The sequence below is a fragment of the Rhinolophus sinicus genome, chromosome 18, assembly GCF_057876585.1.
Source record: "Rhinolophus sinicus isolate RSI-liver-muscle chromosome 18, RSI-T2T, whole genome shotgun sequence".
Classification (NCBI taxonomy): Eukaryota; Metazoa; Chordata; class Mammalia; order Chiroptera; family Rhinolophidae; genus Rhinolophus; species Rhinolophus sinicus.
Window position 1 is genome coordinate 14,443,307 of NC_142518.1, and position 21,867 is coordinate 14,465,173.

The 21,867-nt window shown below is 36.1% G+C and overlaps 1 protein-coding gene across 6 annotated transcripts in view; it reads left to right on the forward strand.

The window, feature by feature from the left end:
• The window catches only part of CNKSR2 (connector enhancer of kinase suppressor of Ras 2), a 287,389-nt gene that overhangs the window by 236,600 nt on the left and 28,922 nt on the right, over positions 1 to 21,867 (forward strand). For all 6 annotated transcript variants that reach the window (XM_019755412.3, XM_019755413.3, XM_019755415.3 and 3 more), the window contains 2 exons: positions 4,606 to 4,706; positions 7,175 to 7,718. In XM_019755412.3, coding sequence (XP_019610971.1) covers positions 4,606 to 4,706; positions 7,175 to 7,718 — 645 coding nt within the window. The remainder of the gene's footprint in view (positions 1 to 4,605; positions 4,707 to 7,174; positions 7,719 to 21,867) is intronic.

Here is a 21,867-nt window from a genome sequence, read left to right on the forward strand (position 1 = left end):
TGCTAAGTGAGTACAAATTTTTTTTAAAAGTCTGTGAAGCAGAGAGGATTAATGAAGAAATACTTGGTGGAGAAAGTGATCAGTGAGCCTGATATAAAGTCAGCAGTGGAAAGGGAGAGAAAATATTTTACTCAATATTAAGTGTAGTCTAAGGCCTTCAACTAGCACTCTATGTCAAGGTGAAATAGGCACCCGTCCTGCCTAAAATTGCATTGAATTCTAGTAAAAAAGACACTCTTAGAACAATCTAGAAAGTGAAATGTAAGAAAGTACAAATCAAATGTCATGGCTTTGAGACTGGAGAGATTCCTTCCACATGGGGGGTGGGGGAAAGCTTTATGTTGGCTCTATTATCTGAACTGACTCTTTGCGGGAGGAGAAAGATGTGGAGTCAAGGAAGTAACAAAATAAAACATTCCTGGAGTAGAAGCAGCGTGGATACTTCCACAAATAATGTGGAAGCCATCTTCCTGAAATCAGTGTGCACAGGCAAACCCCAGCAAAGGCTATGAGTGTCAGGCCAGTTATTGAGCCACATTTCTTCACTGTTAAAAATTTATTCCTGACCTTCATGCTTCAACTTAATTTATAGGCCTAAAGTTGTGGTGAGAGTGCTAAAAAAAAATAAATACAAGCCTTCCTTTTCAAATTTCTTTAAAAGGTAAAGAACTGTTCTTTAAAGGTGCATGTAGATTTATTTCTGATCTTTTTTAGATGCAAGAATTAAACGCGTAGGCAATGTCCTGCTAGGAACATGAACCTATGAAAAAAATCCATATGCCTGAATAAGGAAGCTTGGATTTTTAGGCTTAACTTTTGTACTTTAGCACTTGGCATTACTTTGAAGCTGAGCGTGGTCTTGATTTTACTGAATTTCCTTTGTACTTGATATTATATACCCAAATTTCATTATGGATGAAAGAACTGCTAAGTTATATTACACGTGCAGGCTCCAAAAAGTATTCATTCCATGGATTCATGCTGCCCTGGTCTGTCATGTGAGTATATATTTCAGTGCCTACTGGAGTGTGGTAGACGATCAGAGGCAGGAGCTAATAGTTACAATTCAGGTCTCTCTTGCAACCAGAATCTCTGTAATAATTTGGACTTCCACAGAGTGTGCATTCCTCAGGCACTCTAACATAGGTCAGAAACAGATTTCCTACCTTCTGCATGAGTCGGTCTCACAGTATTCTATATAGAAAACCACTAGATGTGTGTGCCTACTCCACACTTTTATAGAGTTATTTGGCATCTCCTGAGTACCACTCTCAGGACTGGAGTTAAACTTCATACAAAATATAGCTGTTTGAGAATTGGGAATATTTCACAAAGATGCAAAGGAATAACTGCCAAATACCGTTTCTATTTAAATACTCAGTGCAGCTTAGAAGTGACTCATTGACTTAAATAAAAGTTTAGTGAATTACTGTCTGTAACTATAAAAGTGTAAAGGATATGAGGGTCTCTTTCATTCTTTGTTGTTGTACTTAGAGGAAACAGGATTACACTAAATTCTTCCAAGGTCACAATTTGGCTAATTGTCTGCGAATCATTCTTCCAGATTTTTCCAGCTTCAAGTGAGACATTCATAACACATTATTTGCAATCACATGTAAGGTCTTTGTAGAGCTTTAATCACATAAAAATGAATGAAATATCTTGTATTTCTTTGACGGTTCTAGATGAAAAAGTCAATTTTTCAAATTATCCTTTTGTATCAACATGAGAAGTAAAGTGGGTCAACTATAATTAAAAAAATAGTCATGGGGATATAAAGTACAGCATAGGGAATATAGTCAATAATATTGTAATAACTATGTACAGTGTCAGAAGGATAATAGACTTATTGGGGTTATCACTTTGTGAGGTATATAAATATCTAATCATTATGTTGTTTTGTACACCTGAAACTAATAGAAAAAAAAAGTGGAAATTTTCCTGTTCTGCTAATGGCACTGTTGATTCATGATTAGTTACTTATAAAATTGAGTAGCACTGCAAGAGACATTAAAAACATCCATTTATTTTGTGCTAAATAGATAGCTAAGAAAAATAAATTAATTTGCTCTTAGAATGAAGATCAGACTACTTTCAGCCTCTAAGCAATAGTGTGCCTGTAATTTTCCACACAAACCCAAAAAAGCCTGACTAAATTTTCTATGTAGCTTGTTCTCTGGCATTGCTCTCTCAGAGACATAAAGCTCAGTGTGAGAAATGAAGTTAATTTGCAAAGTGGTATTTCATTCTTAGGCAACCCAAGAAAACATTTGATTGATGGCACTTTTTAATAAACCAAGAATTACATCAAATAGTGGACTAAAGTTCTTCCTGATTTAGCTGGGGGAGGGGGAGCAGGGCGGGGGAAGTAGAGAGAAACTCTCCCAAATCTGTCACTTGTCATGATAGCTGTAGCGATCTTAATAAAATGGTGATGATCATTTCCTTGTCAGTATGCTAATAATATGACCACTTGAAGTGCTAACTCCTTGAAACTCCAAGGTATTGGTGCAAAGGTCAAGGAGAAACTCAGCCAAATGCCCGTTTCTGGGAAGAGTGGGAAGAGTAAAAGCAGAGTGATCTTGGCAAGTCCACTGCTTGGAGATGGGATGTGAGGGATGCTTCATCTCTAGCAGTGACTTCCCAGTAGTATTTTATGTTCCTACAAAACTCCCCAACCCAAGCCCCAGAGCTCCAGTATTCACTTTTCATTGATGGAACTTGATACAAGAAAAAACTAATGAGTAAGAAGATGATCACCAAGCATTTATTTCCTATGTGATCTGAGTCAGACTGTCCTGGAATGCTGCTTACAAATCCACCCAAGAAGACCGGGGGTCCTAATATTTATTGAGTGTTTTCAAGGTGCAAAGACTCTTGAATATATGTTATCTTATTTAATACCCACACACACACATACACACAGTTGTGAAAGGCAGTTATTGTTGACCCCCTTTTACAGATGACAAAATAGACTCTCGGAGAGGTTAAGTAACCATCATAAGAGCACAAGGATGGTAAATGGTACAGCCAAGAAATGAACCTACATATCTGCCCAAGTATGTAGTTCATGCTTTTCCCACCAGTGTTTGCTGGGTCCATTTCTGGGCAACTACATCAGTTCGTACTTGTGGGAAACTTACTATACTGGCCATCACCAGCATGATCCAATATAAATACCAGACATCAAATTTAGATTAACTAGTCTTTGCTTATCTTCTACTCAAAGGGAATAATTACAGTAGGAATAGAAGTTTCAGAGACCTTGTATTTTGAGGCCAAAAATATAATAATCTCCATTGCTAAAGGATTTCTATACACAGAAGCCAGAGTTACAGAGCAGCAGGAGCAGGGGTGCTTAAAGGATTATGAACGTATGTCACATTAAATATTCCCGCTGTGTCATAGAAGAGTCCCAGTGACTTAGTCCTCCAAGGTTTAGAGCAAGGCAAGCTCTTAGTTCAAATCCCACTTCTACTACTTTCTATTCAGTGTATAGTAAGTTCTCAATAGATGTTAGCTGCATTTATTAATATTAATCAGCGGCACAAAGAAAATATATACAAATATTACAATGTGGGAATTCCTGGGTGGAGAGGGCTTCCTGTAAAACTGTGCTATGATTTTTCACCAAAATCTGAATATTAGTGAAGCCTTCTGAGGCTTCTTTTGTGGTTTAGATTTTCATAAGAATAAGGAACCTTTTGTTTTAATACCTTTTCTCTTTTATCATCTGAAATTCATATACTTCTGGGCTTTTCCTTGTAAATCACGTAAAGAATTAACCAGCAGTTACAGAATGATTGAGATATTAGTGGAACAGATTCTGTTTATTGGCCTTTGTGCTGTATTTTGTTTAGTCAACTAATGTATCTCTCAGAGATTTTCCCCTTCCCTCTTGCCTGAGGTCTGCCAAGTCACTTTGTCTAGCGGCTTACATTTTCTACCCTTTTAAGTAGTTCTAGAAGTTTGGAACTGGCAACCCCCATCAGCAGATTTGCCCTTTTTCATTTGGCAAGAATCAGGGTTTTCCATGTGTTTCCAAGTAGAGGTGGGAGTATGGTGTTATAGAGATTTATGTCAGCATGATTCTGGAAACAGTGATTATTAGATAACCAGTGAATTGAAGCCAGGAAAGACATTTTAGAATGTTATTTTGGGAGCTGTTTATAACTGTAGAGGTCTATAGTAATATATGTATTGATTTTCTTTGAGTGTTCATCTTTGGGATAAAATGATACACCTGTAAAAGGCATCGTGTGACATCATTCATTAATTGAAGCTACAGAATAATTTGGTCTGGAATCTCAAACACCCTAAACCTGATTTGGCTTGTGCAGTGTCTTTTTCTTAACTCCTTAAAATTGTGGCTATGTATAATTTCCCGCTTTAAATGGAGGTTGGAATTAAGTGATTGTGCTCTTCCTTCCTCCTCAAAACCCAGCTAAAAATAAAAGTTTGTGGGTCTGGGGTAGGAGGTGCTGGGGAACAAGGTATAGCAGTGGAATTTAAACTTCCTTTCATTAACTGGTATTGTGTGTTCCTGAAAATATGTCTAGAAACATTTAATAGAATGTTGATGTATCCATGTGTGTGAATTTTCAGATTACTGGAGTGAGAGTGACAAGGAAGAAGCAGATACTCCATCAACACCCAAGCAGGACAGCCCTCCGCCCCCCTATGATACTTACCCGCGGCCTCCCTCTGTAAGTTGCCAATAGGAATGTACTTAATATAGCATCAGATTCTTTGACTTGAAACATCCCTTTGTATGTTAAACAAAATTATGTAGTAAGTGCATCTCAGACCTCAGGTTTCTAACAGGGATAGAAAATAGGGAGTCTAAAAGCAATAAGGGGGAAAAATTTAAGTATACAAAGAATCGGGAGAAACAGTCACCACAGATTCCAGGCATAATATCTAACCAGTTTTATTAAGAAAACACTATTTGTGTCAGAGTAGCCTTTGTGGAAATAACAACAACAAAATTTTTTTTCTTAGTAAAAGATATAAATTGACCTTATCTATTCCACACTAATAAAGTTCATTCCTATGTCTTTTAGAAGCAACTCATACAGTTAGTATTATACAGAGGGTGCCCAAAAAATGTATGCACATTTTAAGAAAGGAAAAAACTGTATTAGAATTGTAATACTCACTATATACCGATAACAGAAGATAAATACAGGTCATGTGTATACATTTTGTGGCACCCCAGTATCTATATATAACATGATTTTAATAAGAAACGTGCTATGCAAGACATTGATATAATTCTAGGCCACTTCTCAACCTTGGCTGTGTATAAGAATCACCTCTGGAACATTTTACTTTATTTTTTTTCTTATTTATTTATTTTTAAAATTTTTTTCTTTAAAGTTTATTGGGGCAACAATTGTTAGTAAAGTTACATAGATTTCAGGTGTACAGTTCTGTAATACATTATCTATACCTCACATTGTGTGATCACCACCCAGAGTTAGTTCTCTTTCCATCACCATATATTAGACCCCATTTACCCTCTTCTAGAGCACCGTTCCCCCCTTACCCTCTGGTAACCCCTAAACTATTGTCTGTGTCTATGAGTTTTTGATTCTCATTTGTTTGTCTTGTTCGTTTGTTGTTTTCAGTTTATATACCACATATCAGTGAAATCATACGGTTCTCTGCTTTTTCTGTCTGACTTATTTCATTTAGCATTATAATCTCAAGATCCATCCTCCGTTGTGTAGTGGTTATCATGTTCACCTCACCTCTGGAATATTTTAGAAATGCAGATGCTCAGGCCCAATCTAGCCATATTAAATTGGAATATTTGGGCCTGCAAACAGCTCACTGGACTGGACTGTGAACTTTTGAGAACAGGGACCCTGTTCTATTCATCTGTACATCCCCATGACTAGCTCAGCACTGGCACTTACTTATTAAGTTCTTAATAAATATTTTTTAAATAAATGAATGGGTATTTTTGGCTAATAACTAAAAAGGAAGCCACATTTTTAATAAAAATGTTTGATAACAATGTCTCTTGCCTAAGTACAATAGGAGAAATGTGAGGAAAATGCAGAATTGTTCCGATCTGTATGCACATTTCTTTCATAAATGCTGCGGTTTACCGAGTGCAACAGAACGCAAGGATGAGCTAGAGAAATGAAATAATGAAGTCAGTGACAAGATGCAGTTTATATCATATTTTCCCTCTTTCCCTAAAACATCAAGGTCTGAATCATCCCTTTAAAATATTTATAAAAGAGGAAGAAAGGGAAACTGCAGCTTCACAAACAGCTCTTTAATCATAGCAATATGTGAATTTCAAGAAGGAAACTCTTCACATTGTTTGTAACATGTGGGAAGGTCAAGTGCCCACAGAAGATGCCAGAAAGCTGCTCCTCCTTTACCCAGAGGGGCAGCATGCACTTTCACCTCAGCCAGGCTCAGTCCCATTTGTGATGATCACATTGAACAAATCTAGCTTCTGCTGCTCTGTTAGCCCCCAGAGCTAGTGTGAGGCTTGTCCAACTAGCCAGTAGCTGTCCCTGCAAGTCTTCTGCAGCATTCACTTGATGCCAGTCCTTTCTCTTTGGTTGTGCTTTATACGGGAACATACAGTCCCAAACTTTAAATTCCGGGAATAAAAATGTTTAATTTTTCTTTTGTATTTATGTACCCTGGAGTGCTTGTGCTCCAGGCAAATGCCAGTACCCATCAGGATATAATCTCATGCATGTTTAACTCTAGAAAGTGCCACAGAATTGACAAGACCGTAAGAAAGCTTTTCCGTGGCACCCATAGGAGCAGAATTCACCTGTGAAGAAGAGGAAGGTTCTATCCGATTATGGGCACTTTGTTCTCACATCCCAAAGCCTCTCTCGTCACTCTCATCCCCTAATGCCATAAAATCTAGAAATATGAATTTGGCAGCAATTCTTCAGGATTTCAAATGAGTAGAGATTTTAAAACCTTGGATTTTTTTTTTTTAGTTGCTGAATATTTCTTATATAACCACATTTTGTTATACTTTCATTGTAAAATTTTGCATGTCAGACTTTTCACGAGAGCCTGGTATAGCTGCATTTCAATACATCTACATCTCAGTCCTGTTAAATGTCAGCTGGGGCCTAACTTTGGGATGTCTTTGGGTGTGTGGAGACTGACTGGAGGCTCCTTTCCACAGATGAGTTGCGCCAGTCCTTACGTGGAAGCAAAGCACAGCCGGCTCTCCTCCACAGAGACCTCTCAGTCTCAGTCCTCCCATGAGGAATTCCGTCAGGAAGTGACTGGGAGCAGTGCCGTGTCGCCCATTCGCAAGACAGCCAGCCAACGCCGGTCCTGGCAGGATTTAATTGAGACGCCCCTGACAAGCTCAGGATTACACTATCTTCAGACTCTGCCCTTGGAGGATTCTGTCTTCTCTGACTCGGCGGCCATCTCCCCAGAGCACAGGCGGCAGTCCACCCTGCCCACTCAGAAGTGCCACCTCCAGGATCACTATGGGCCATACCCCTTAGCCGAGAGCGAGAGGATGCAAGTGTTAAATGGAAATGGAGGCAAGCCTCGAAGTTTCACTCTGCCTCGAGATAGCGGCTTCAACCACTGCTGTCTGAACGCCCCGGTTAGTGCCTGTGACCCCCAGGATGACGTGCAGCCCACAGAAGTGGAGGAAGAGGAGGAGGAGGAGGAGGAAGGGGAGGCCGCAGGGGAAAGCTCGGGAGACAAAAGTAAGTATGCTCATGGACGCTCTCAGCTGTGCACTCTCCTAACCTTTCCGACTGCTCGTTTTGAGAAAACAGCATTCTGTTTCCCTTTTTGCTTCAAATAATACCCTTGCTCCATAGGAAGTCAGGTATCCCTTGGTGTCCTACTTCCAGAACTTAAGTAACTTAGGGGAAAAAAGATGAGTGATGAAGCTCATATCCCAGGACACCCATTACTAGAGCAAATAACGTTTTTTTCCAATTACCCATTTGCCTTTTAAGGTTAATGGTATTCATTTCTTCTTCTTCCTCCTCTTATCCACTTGTTCTCACTTGCATGCATCCTCCCTTTGGTCCGCAGTTGTTGCCCCCTGAATTTGGGTTAAGAAACTATAAGTCAAGCAGGGTGTTAGCAGAACCTTGGTTGAAAAAGTAAGTGAACACACACACACACACACACACACTCCCTAAAAATCCAGGAGTTTTTCCAAGAAGAAATCTCACACAGTATTTCTATCAACTCCAAATAGCCAAATTTATATCTAGGAACCAATTTTCCAAAAGCATCCATTTACTTTCTTAGTTTTTATATTGGTTGCAAAATTCAGTTTATGTGAATCAACTCTTAAGAGAGAGAAGTCAATTAAGTACACTCTGTCTTTTGGGAATTAAGAATATGTTTCCTAGTTCTCAAGTTCTTAATCCGACATGCCATACGAAGCATCTGTTTACAATTAATGTGATACACCAGTTCAGAAACCTAGGCTACTTTAAGGGATAGGCTATAACTCAGCTTAATTTTACTTAGAAAGAAAAATCTAGGTCTGGCTATAAATCCTGAATGTTAAATACAAAAATATTATAGAAGGAATAATGTGAAAATATTTGCATCTCTTTATTCAAAATGAAGCCTCGGCCAGTTAGTACACATGACCTAAGCCAATATGGATGAAACCACAGTTACTGCTTTCGTCCAACTAAGGCGTTACACTTCTCTTTTTAAAGAATGCAAAGAGCCCGTTTTGTGAGTGTACAAGACTTTGATTATGGGATATAGTTGTGTAAGTTCTTCGTTACAACTGGAAACGATTTAAAGCTCACTGGTTACCAGCAGGCCAGGAGCCTCATGTCGATGTCAAGTTTGGCTCATTTAAAATGAGGGTCATTTTGGCAATTATTAACAAGAAAATATAGTGGACTTCCTTATATGGTATGGATCTTCATTGCAATATTGAATGGGAATTAAATTATAACCTACCACCAAAATATAAATTGCTGATAATAAAATTCATGTTAAACTAGTTTTTATGTAAAGTATACTTTAGCATAAACACCATGAGCAGCATTATAAAAGGTATACTGTTGGTGCAGGAAAGGTAACTACCATCTATTATCTGCCATGCCTTTCTAACATTCCCATTTATTAGAGATTATGGAAAAGTCTTGTGGAAGAAATATCTAGGAGCTATGTTAGGATGTTAGGCCTCTGTAGGAGTTCTGGCGAGCATGAGAATACATTTTTAACGTGATGATTATCAAAATTATGAAGTTGTTTTCTAAAATTTAACTAAAGATGAGTTATAAACTTCATTTCGATGTCATCCGGGTACTACAAACTGCTATGAGTAAGTATATGAGGTTTGTTCAGTATTCTACAGACATATTGGGGAAATTACTTCATCTCTGCAATTTTAAACTCAGTTGTGTTGAAATTAGGTACAGCCCTCTGAAATAGAGAATTCTGTTCAGGAAACGTTCCATCATTCCCACAGGTAGAAGTCATTGATGCTGTCTTTGTCGATTAAGCTAGATACTCAGCAGTTCCTCCTGGTCATTGTGTAAGGGAGGACTAGAATGCAGACAGCAGGTCCCAGGACCTGAGAAGAAAGCCCGGGCTCTGTGCTCGCCCTTCCTTCAGGCTCCAGTAGCCCACAGACCGTCTCTAGGTAGATGGCTTTCAAATTTTTTTCTTCTAGTGTCACTCCCTTTTTTTTTTTTTTTTTTTTTTGCTGTTTTGTTGATTGGATTTATTTGTAGCCATATTGATGCACTCCTAAGCCGGTGAGTTTTTCCTTCAGGTTCCCAAATGAGCCGAGTGGGCAGTTAATTTGATGCATTCCATCCTTTTCAGTGGGCTCTCTCTTTGTGGAGTAGTTGTGATGAGGCAGAGCGGCCCTAGGAAGTGTGTTAGTAAATTTGGTATTACACATGTAGTCTTTACGGTTCAATATTGTGGGGCAGGCAGTTCATGCTATTTCAGTCAGCTCTGCTTCACTAAAGGTGGCCGTGCACTATCTTTAAGGGCCCCATTTCTTTCTGGTTACTTTTCCATAAATCCTGCCACTTGATGTTTCAATGTCCTTCAAACCATTCTCAACAGAGCAATGCTTTTTCTGCCTAGAACATGGTTCTCATTGAATGGAATGTATATCCGTCTCCCTAATGATGGTTTTTCTGCATTACTGTTTCTAATATTTAGGACTGTGCAATTTGATAAACACTTCATTTGGGAAACATCATCTCTAAAATCAGTGTACTATTCAAAAAAATCCTTAAGGTCCACTTAAGGGGTGTCGTGTTCATGACTGCTCTGGGTTGGCCATTAGGAATAAGTATTCCAGGCTGCTTATTCAAATCAAGCTGCTTGGTGTTATGATGTCAACAGAATAAAAACTACACCAGGGAAAGAAGCCGTGGCCATCCCATCAGCCTCAGACATACGACATACCCTCTGATACGGAGCATTCACTATGCTATTGCCCGGGTCAGCAGGCAATCGTGTTTGTTAACTGTCCTGCTCGAGGCCAGCATTCAATTTGACCTACTAAAGTGAATTTGCACTAATCAAGTACAGACCTGCAGAGGAAATACATCTCCAGCTCCAAACCTATTTCTCAATTTGCCAAGAAATTAAAAATAGGAAATGTCAGGAAAGTAGGCAGAAGGAGTAATGGAAAAAAACATGAAAATATAGCCTGTTTTCAGTTTTAAGGGTGAAAAATTGTCATCAACCAGACCCCTTTCTTATCATTTATATTTACCGTAAATTTCTATAATGTATATTATATAGTGCTTACGAGTTTACAAAGCAATCTAAGAAGTAAGATGTACGTAAATCTGACACCTAAATGGTTGTTTCAGTTTCCTTATAGATGTGGAATGTGGCCCTGTTTATGAAGTGTAAATTTAGCCTTCTTTAGAACAGACTTCAATCTGTGTTCTCATGATTGAACTACCTTTTGTCTTATTTTTCAATTCAGTTTTTAACTGAGTCACACTGATTTTTCTGAGGCTGAACTCATTTTAGTCTAAAATGGATTGTACTGAAAGTACACAGATGAGACCTATCTTGTTTTCCTTTGACAGGAAAAGTCAGGTGGCATATTAATTATCCTGACCTACTTCATTGGCATTTGGGAGAAGACAAGTAATTTCCTATTATCCCAATTAGCAGTTTCGAAGCTTACTGAGGTGTGGGCCTTCTAATACTTCAGTTAAATTAAATTATAAATTATGTCAGTCTATGCAACTTTCAAGGAGTGTAAATCATAAAAGTGTGGGACAAAATATAAAGATATATTTCATTCAGAAATCACCTGCTGTAACACTAAAATACTGTTTTGGTTAATGCAGCTTGAAGTCTGCTTGAAATAGTTCTCTTTCCTTCGCCATACTAGGCAATTTAGAGGAGTTTTTCAAAAGCTTTATCCCTTAATCCTGCTGATTTCCCTCCTGGCAGTTATAAGAGTACTCTTTATTAGCCGTACATTCTTGATGGCTCTGTATACTCAATGAAGTTATAATGTGCTCCTTCTCATTGTCTTAGAGATAACCTACCAGTATTCTCACTTAATTTACACATTTATTAGCTTGATCTTAGAAACCTAATGCAAAACCTAGGCGGTTTTTTTGTTGTTGTTGTTGTTGTTTGGTGGGGGGATAGTGGGTGGAGGGTGGATAAAATCTGTTACCTTGTAGCTACAATACACATCAGGTTATCTGGTCAAAATATGTATTGATGCTTTCAAAATGAGATCTGCTGAGAAATGTGTTTTAAAGTTGTTGTTTTTTAATCTAACATCCTTTGCACACCATTGGTAACTTAAGAGCTGCACAAAATATGCAGCTCATTGGCCTAATATTTTAAATTACCTAAGCAGAGAGACTAGATAATGACTCTCAACACAGTGCAGAAAAAAGATAAATTAATCCTCTTCAGTCATTTTAAGAGTCCTAGAGTAATTTCCTGAAGAGTTTCTAAATGCCATGAATCTTATTTTTAAGAACATTCAGATAGGAAGTGTGTGGGCAAGGGGAAGATATTCCCAGAGTATCAAATTGTGTTACAGGGGGAAAAGGAGCAAGTTGAAAATAAAGAAAAAGGTTGCAGTACTTTTTACTGTTTTATTTATTTTCAAGATGAATTATGCACAAACACGACGAATTTGGAACTGCATTATCATCAATAATATCTTAAATTATAGTTCGGATCTAAAGGGAATAGGTGGAAAAGATATATAAACAATGTGAATAAAAAGACGTACATTAAAGTCAGAGGAAGAATAGCAAAGAACCTTAAATATGTCACTTTTGTGAAGTTTAAGGGCATCGTTCTTGACTGGTTATGTAACAAATGCATATAAAGAAAGAACACAGAAAAATCTAGAAAGTAATAAACAAATATTCTCTTAATACCATATTGTCTGATTTTTGAATAAAGACTGTTAGGCAGACATAAAACACTAAAGATTAGTCTAGCCATAATTTTAATGTTGGTTATAGGTTGGATTTTTCATCACACCTCCATTCTTTTGGCTTAAATAATGAGGAAAAGTTATCTTAATTTACAGAAACTTCAGAGGTGAGTTGTTCTGGAGTGAATTTCATGGTTCTGCAGTGTCAGGACTCTCAGTTAACCTTTCTGTAATGCCAACAGCTCCAGGCATCACTTCTTATGAGCTAGCATCCAAAGACCAGGCTGTATCTTTAGTCCTTTCTAGGAGATCAAGGAAAACTTCCTGGATCCTTCCAGCAGACTTAGCCCCAGATTTCATTGGATAAGGTTCCACCACTTGCCCATGCCTAAAAACAAGGGAAATGGAAAGATTCTAAATAGTTTAGACTAACCTTGATTTGTTTTTAAGACCATAAAGAAATGTATCAAACTGCTTATCATTGCTATCTGCATGATCCTTTTCTATCATATGTTATGTCCTCAAATAATTTGTTCTTGAAAAAATGTAAGCAAACACATACCCCAGATCACATCGTGTCATTTAAAAGTCTTGGCATTAACGAAATGTTAGATATCTAAAAGGGGATAAACATTACATAACGGAATATATTGCTAGTTAGATATAATTACTATTGACTTTTGGAATTAATAAGAATGTTTTCCTATAAACACTTAAGTGATAAGAACTTAGAATACAGTTTGTGGAGATATTCCTCAGCTCAAATCCTTGCTTTGTCACTCTACTACTTGCAAGTGGTAGGATTGATTAAGTTATTTAACACATCTAGACCTCAGGGTCTTCATTGTTAAATATTGTGGTAACAGTATTTATGAGGTTGTATGAGGATTAAATGATGTAATGCCAGAAGGCATTTAGTTTCCATATCTGACACTGTAAATCTGTCCAATAAATGTTTTATAATTATGTAATTTATGTAGATTTTATGCAGATTTGGGTTTAGGCAATGAGGGCAATTACAGTACTTAAATAGTGAATTAATCCTGGCAAACCTCACTAAATAACATGTACCTGACTACATGACCTAACTTTGTTCAGTTCCAGCTATTGAGTTGAACCAAATGCTGTTTTTGTAGGTTAAATGATGAAATATCAGCAATTTTGTATATTTCAACATAATATATTAGCCGTGTTCTAGGAGCTAAAATAAAAATGTCCCTCATTTCACATTCTTATCACTCACTGCTCCTTTTCCTTTGATATTGGACATTTGGGAACTCCAAAGAAACCTTGTATTCCAAATAGCACTAACCTTATCGTATACCGGGGGTGCCAAAAATATATATACACATGACTTGTATTCATCTTCTGTTATCGGTATATATTGAGTATTGCAATTTTAATACAGTTTTTTCCTTTCTTAAAATGTGTATACATTTTTTTGGCACCCTCTGTATATTTGTATATTTATAGATCTTGCCATTCGGGTCTCAGTTCAAATATTTTCCCCTCAGAGAGTCCTACCCTGACAACCCAATCTGACTCAAATGCCTCCCTCCCACCACCACCAATACCATTCATCCTCTGGTGTGTAACACTGCTTTATATGCTTCACAGCTTTATCACTATGAATATAATATTAAATATTGTACACTGATTGATTTTCCATCTCTACCCACCAGACTATAAGTTTCTTATACCTGTCTTTTACACCCAGTGCCTAAGGTAGCATATAACCCACAGTAAGCCAGGTACTATTAGATGAATGAATGACTGAGTGAGTGAATGAATAAATAATAGCTAACCCCTTTTGCCACCAATTCTTTTTTATTTTATTACATAATAGTTAGAGGTAAAGTTATTGTTTGATCCATTGTGTGACAGAAAACAGGAATCAAAACATTACAAAATTCTTCATTTGGGGTATATTGTAAAGGGAAAGACAGGCCTGCATGCGCTCAGCATACGCTCTTCATGGTGGGCGCCACAAAGCTGGGATGCTAATAACTGGAATTACTGCTCTTCCTATTATGGCTCATTTATGTAAGTCACCTTCTCTATTGTTGAAACCATTTTCTTCCTACCTGTTTTACTCCCATTTGAAAGATGAAGGCCACAAAAATATGACATGTGAGATAACCAGTTCCTTGTTAGAAACCAGCTCTTCCAGCACACCTAAGCAGATGTTTTCATTTTCCCTACCAAAACCTGTTGCGGCCTATGGAAGGAAGGCTGACTCCCTTGGACGTCTCCCATTACCTAGCTTCATCCTGATTCGTTTGTAAAAACTGTTGAAATTGCAACCTGTACTTTAGTGAATAACTAGTAGTCCCACATCAGCAAAGAAAATAATCTCAGGAATTTTAATAAGTAATGAAGCCCGATTTAAATGGCAAAAGAATGAATTATGGATGCTACAGAGTCACCTAGCAGAAGATGTGGCCAGATAAGAATTAAAGCTCATGTAAAAGGATAACAACCCCTCACCAGTATAGGTAAGACAAGTTATGATTTACAATTTGTTTTACCAAGAAAGATGATTGGGTTCAGCTATAATATTACTTGTTACTATTTTCACACATCAGAAAAGCATACCAATTTTCTTCAGGTCATTAACAGAGCATATTGTCAATTTCTCAGTGGAATACTTTCTAGTTTATTTTATGAGGACCTGTCCTGCTCTGTCTCCTTTTACCTTGGTCACCCTTGCCAGAGAAAATTGAAGGTCACAAATGCCTCCTTTTTTCCCTCTGCATTTGAAATCCACCTCCTGTGGTTACAAACTGCTAAAAGATGGTAGATTAAAACATAATAAGATTGTTCCATAAAACATACCTTGGAAGTTTGTAATTCCCCTACACATTATTCTTTTGTTGTTTAATTGAAAAGTAGCAACTTGCTTATTGTTGAATGAATGAATGAATGAATGAATGAAAAAAACAATGATGAACATAAAAAGCAACCTTCTCTCCTTTTTACTTTCCAGAGGTAAGTTCTGTGAAAAGTTAAGATTTTAAAATTTAATTCTTGTATGAATTTGTTTTCCTCATATATCTTTTTCCTGTAACTCAATATGAATAGGGAGGTGAAGTGTGGTTTAGTTGGCTTTCAGTGAGAGTTTTTTCTCTGAAATATTTTTGATGTGACCTTAGTTTATAATACAAGCAATAGCCTTGTGAGATAACTTACACATCCCCTCAGAACCCAGCATATATCACCCTAGAAAACACAGCAGTGACCTGTTGGCCCTTTAAAAAATGGTAGAAGGAGAAATGTGAAAAGAAAGAAATAATAAAGTCTGTACGTGCATCTGTACACCCACACACTCACACCCCCATACTCATATATCAGAAGCTCCTTGCCTACCTGCCTCACGCCTTGGTGCCATATGGCTTTTCCCCAACCTTCTTTCTGGAGGGCTTCCAATAATGTCAGCTTATCCTGAAAACAGCTAAGTCAGGGCCAGCCAGATAAAAAATATAGCGAGTCTAGCCTCCAAAAGCCAGAATGCAGAATTCACATATGGACTTCCAAACCACTGCATCTGGTGGTCAGTTTACCTGTGGCTTTGACTTCAAGTTATAAAACACTAAACCTTCTACTAAGCTATCTCCCTGACTTATTTTTTCCAGTGCTCTCACAAGTTCCATTCTCCTGGCCTCTCAGACTTTCCTATGTTTAGCCATAGGCACATCTTAGCCCTAATATGTGGTCTTAATAGCTCAATCTATTAGATTCTGAAACTTTTCCTTTAATGGAAAAATACTCTCATCAATATGTCATCTGATAAGGAAAAAGTGACCGGTACTATATATTTGAAGTACAAAAGCAACAGTTGTTCATAAAAAAAATATTTTAATATTTAAACCTCATACTTGAGAACTTCTAGAACGTTCTTGTCTCAGGAATACAATATGACAATTTCATATGTATTTGTTTCTTTTACAAAGATAAAGTATGCCAATAAAATCAACTTTCTGGGTTATTGCACAGAAGTTGTAGAATAGTAATAAAATAAGGGTGACAGTTATTAAACTCATTGATTCATATCAAAGCTACAAATTATTTAACAGTCTTAGTCATGGATTCCCTAACATTTCAATGTCTAGATTTACCCTACTGAAAGGTTAAGTGAACCTCCATATTGTACTTTTGGTTTTCTGTATCAGTATATAATCCTTAGTTCTAAGCATGTATTCATTCACTCGTATTTATTCAATGGACATATATTATTTATTTAATATATGTTAAGAGTATATACCTCTTCCATAAGTGTACATACAACAAAAATTTGTAAATTATCTTTGAGAAATAAAAAAGATCTTTCTTCCTGAAAACATGAAACAGAGCAAATAATTCAAAGTATGCAGCATCTTTGCTACCTTGTGCCTATAATTTTCTCTAATAATCAATTTATAATATAAAAATGTTTCTTTGAGAGATGGTACAAGATATGTTCATTTTTTTTTAGATCTTTAAAAGCTGGCATTTATTGAGTGCTTATTGCATGCCAGTCACTATCTATTGCCCTACATAGGTGATATTATTTTTTCTATGCTTTTTAATTAAAGTTTATTGGGGTGACAATTGTTAGTAAAGTTACATAGATAGGTTCATTTTAAGGTACTTATCACTTCTGCAAAATTTATAAAACTGGTTAAAATTAGATGAGGTCACTTTTAGAGCTATTTCTGATTTGGCTCATTCCTAAAACATTATGGTTGAGGAAAATGCCTTCTGATTACTCAGCTGTACTGATTAACACAAATCAGATGTCTAATAATCTTAATTGATTTGTACTATAAAATTAGGAAGTATCTTCTCAATCATCAAAGAAATATTACTCTATGGTCAGCATATTATATTGGCCATACTATTATACTGACATAATATACTGACCATAGATTAGTATTTCTTTTTAGATTACTATTTCTTGGTGATTGAGAAGACACTTCCTAATTTTATAGTACAACTAATACAGAATTTGATTATCAGAAAAACCTATTAATATTAACAAAGTGTCAAATACAGAAAATTATACTGTATTTTGAATGTCTATTTTAGGGAGATTGAACCTTAACATTTTAAAGAGTTTTTTACTTTTTTTCACATTTATAATCCCTAGTCTTCCATGATTTTGAACCTGATATTTTTATTGTGCTATTTCTCTTTTGATAAATAATTCATAGAGTATATTGATTTAATGCCTAAGATCTATTTAAGATCTCCAAAATTTTTCATCCATTATTTTATTGGTTCCTGTAGCTCTAATTTTTTCCTTAAATTGTTGTTGTTGTTGGCCTAATTTAGAGTCTATTCTATAAAATATGAAATGTATATTTTAAAGCACTCATTAACTTTAGGATTCTTGGTGGGAGAAAATAGCCCATAACTTCGATATCACTAAACTTAAACTTTATACCTTTTCCTCCAAGCATCTCTGCTGTTTTCTTTAACAATGCCAACACACAGGGGGTTTCATGCCTTTTCTAAAGAGAACAGGAAGGAGGGACAGCTTGGAATCAGTGTGGCTTTAATACAACCCTTCTGCCAACTCTGACAGTAGTAAGCCCCACCCCTCACTGGGTACTCTATTGTCTTCTTACGCCCTATGTAGTTGGGCAGCCATCTCTTGATTTAGCATCCTGGCTTGTAAGTCTCATGATGATCTTTTATTAGCCTAATTAGAAGGATTGTGCCTCAGCACTGGAGATAGGAAAGATGTTTACCATTCCAAAAATAATTGTGTACAGATGCTGAATATCTTTGCTGAATAATTAATCAAAAACTTAACCGTAACTTTGAATGCTTCTTTAAATACATAGCACCTTTATTTGTATGTGTTACCATGGGTGGTCTCTCTCTGGTAAATACTATATTGAAAATTCTTTATATTAAGGTAAACAATTCATTTAATAGATAAATTGTTTCTTATTGGAGTAGGCATACAACGTGTGCCATGCTGTATGTAAATGTGCATAATAATTAGCCATCTCACCATAGAACTCAGAGTTTTAAATATTCAACTTCCCACGTAACACAGAAATACCTTTTATATATTTGAAAAATTCTTACTGAGACTCCACTTGAGTATTTTTGGGACTCAGAGCCTACTGCCCCCAAAGACAGGGCATTCCATGTTAGGGAGCTCTAATTAAAAAGTTTTTCCTTAAAAAAAAAGTTCTTCCTTGTATTGATACAAAAGCTGACTTCTTATCAATTTTCTACTTATTATGCATCTTGACATTGCAAATTAGAAAAATCCAGAACAAGTATTTGAAAGGCTGACATGTAGAAGAGGGATAAGATAGTCTTGACGTTCCAGAGAATATAATACATAGAAGGTACAAGGAGTCTGATTTTAGATTGATATGAGAGAAAACATTCCAGTGATTACATTTGCCCATGAGTGGAATTAATGACCTTGTCAGTTTAGTGGACTCCCTATTACACAGTGTTTAAGAAGCGGCTGAAACTCAGCTGCTAGTCAGGGCTTCTTGAGCTACTGGGATAGTTCACCTTGATGGCTCTTCTAACTCGTAAGGTTTTATGGTACTCTTCAGAATAATGGCTTCACCTTTGCTCTCATGCTTTGCACATTTACATCTCTAAAACTATACAATGGAATTGTGGTATCAAACATAATTTGTGTTTTCTCATCTCTGAGATGGATACATATAATCACCTTAACTTTATACTTACCCATATGTCATGAGTTCTAGATAACTCACTGTCCTGGTTACCCTCATCTGTACACCTTGTTTCTTTTTAGTGTCCCCATGTCAAGTATATTGGAATTGTTAGAGTGATGTAAACACCATGCTTTTGTTTACATGATTACATTAGTTTTAACCTAACCACTGTTGGCTCATATAGTGCTTTAATGTTACCAAGTCATAAATAGCATCCCACACTTACTTATTTTTTAACCCAAATGCAACTTTTTATGTTTATTTCTGTTAAACTTTTAACTTCTCATGTTTTACCCAGCAGTATTCAATCCTGTTAAGAAAGTTTGGCGTCTCAGTTTTATCATCTATTAATATCAATCACCCTTCTTATTATTAAATAACCTTCCAATGTTCTAAGCATCCTTTCTATTTTTCACTGCTTCATTGATTAAGGAGAGAACATTTTTAAAGAAAACATTTTAAAGAAGAAAAGAGCAAGGACAGAGCTTTACAGCATTCAATCTGGAATTTTATACGTTAATTTCATTCAGCCATTCGAAGTCCTTATCTGGATTCACCTAATGGTAATACCATTCAGTTCATATTACAGTACTTTATTCATAAGGATATCATGCAAAATTTCATCATATGCAAGACACACTGCCCTTGGCTTTCCTCTTATTTCCCAACCTAGAGATACTGTCCAGAAAAAAAAATAGCCATTTTAAAATGCTTCCTTTTTATTGAATCCATTTTGGTCCTTCAGTTGAAATTTAAAAATGAAACTCCTCCCAATCATAATCTATTCTAAAACTTTACTACGTACCTTTATCAGGTTTATCATTGTGTTCTCTGTAGAACCCATGCTGGCTTTGTTTGTTTGAATAACAGAACTCGCTCTTGAAGCAGTAAGTCTCAAGGCATTCTGCCAGTGGCCCTAAGCTAATTTCCAAAAAGTTTGTTCAGTTCCTAAGATTGTTCTACTGGTTCACTGAGACCACAAAGTGAGTCTTAGTAGTCCTTTATTTCAAAAAGCATTTAGTTTTTTAATTTCTTAGTGTGAAGACTCTTCTCTTTGTAGGAAAAGCCTAAAATATCAGTTTTCTTTTGTCATTTATTTTTTCTTTAAAAAATTTTTTAAGAAAGTTCTTTCTATCTTCAGTTTTTTCACAAGCCTCAGCTGAACATTTGCCTTTCTGGCATTCTTGTTACAAGCAGTTGGTATTATTTTTGCTTGTTCATTTCTAGTATCCTCTTCTTCCATCTTTTATAGAAATCCTCCTTAAACTAAAGCTTTTTCTAAGGAATTTCCTTGTAATACAAGGACCTCAGTTGCATTTCCTTTCCCTCTCTCATCAGGACACTTTACATTTGGATTACAAGAATTTCATTTTTAAAAAACTATTGATCATTGAAAAATCATATTTGTCTGGCTAAAGTTTTTAAAATCATATTTCTTATCATCTAAGGTCCATATCTGATTGTTTTCTCTCCTTGCCACTAAGCAAAAACAAAATTACAAAGTTTCTTCTAGTCCCCTTCATAGCTAGAGTACCACTTAGTTCTTCGGTGTTGTTTAGTGTTAGGTCTCAAATAGATTCTACTTATTTCTTTATATTTTTGAGACATGAGATTATCAGGGTTTTAATGCACGCAGCAATTACTTACATGTATTAATCTCATTTTAAATGCATTAAATCCTGTAGTTAGTATATTGGCGACAAGCAAAAAGTATTGGACCTCAGGGTATATCATGTTATATTTTTTTGTCTTCATAAGGTTTCATAGAAACGGATCCACCAGCTTTTGTTCTGAAAATAATAGGAAGACTGGAACAACGAAAATTAGGTGACTTCATTATGACAGTTTGCAAGATTTTGATCCTTTGTTCTTGCATCCCTCAATAAATACCAGAATGTACCAGGATAGAGTATTAGAGCCATACAGACCTTGGCTGTTTACAGAATCTAGTAAGGGTAAGAAAATAAGAATACCAAAAATTTCTAGTAACTTATTTTTTTTTTAGACTGGAGTCCTGTCTGTGATCAGCCATATTCCTTGATTAATTCCATTCAGTGGTTCCTAAGAATTACCATTTCTATACTGTAACCCAACTCACATTTCCTATAAACTATAGTTTCAAATTATAGAAACAATTTGCATTCAAACTTCTTTGTGATAAGCCCTTTTCTATAAAACAATAATGTCTTGGTAGTAAAAAGCTATACTACCAATTTCTGCTCTAAAAAGCTAATGGGATGACTTTTGAGTATTTCCGCTTATTAGATTATCTTGTTATAATGTATCCAGTGCTAGATATGTGCTACCTGTCCATAAAAGACAAGGTTATTTCTTGAAGGTGTTCCCTTTTATTATAATTTTTGGGTAATGCACGGTAAGATTTCATAATGTATGATGTAATGAAAAGTAGTGGTAAGCTACACTATCCATGTTCCTTGAGTTTTTCACACAACCAATGATATACCTCTCCCAACTCAATAATTAGCCTAGCTGATGGTAGAAACAAACTAGAGTTAGCCCTTCAAAAATGACTTGCCTATAATTCACTGAGCATGTGTGTATTAAACAAGGTGTATAACATGTACTTCATTGTCATGGAGTTAAGACTAAATAAATATTAAATAAATATTTTGGGGATTTATAGCTTAAAAATACTGCATACTGTTGGAAGAAGAAAGACATGGGTGTCCAAAAATTGGTTTCTGATCAATTATAATATGGAGAATAAAAAAGAATGGGATAACTATTCTCTGATAATTCCAGCTAAAATTTAGCAATTCCACCTAT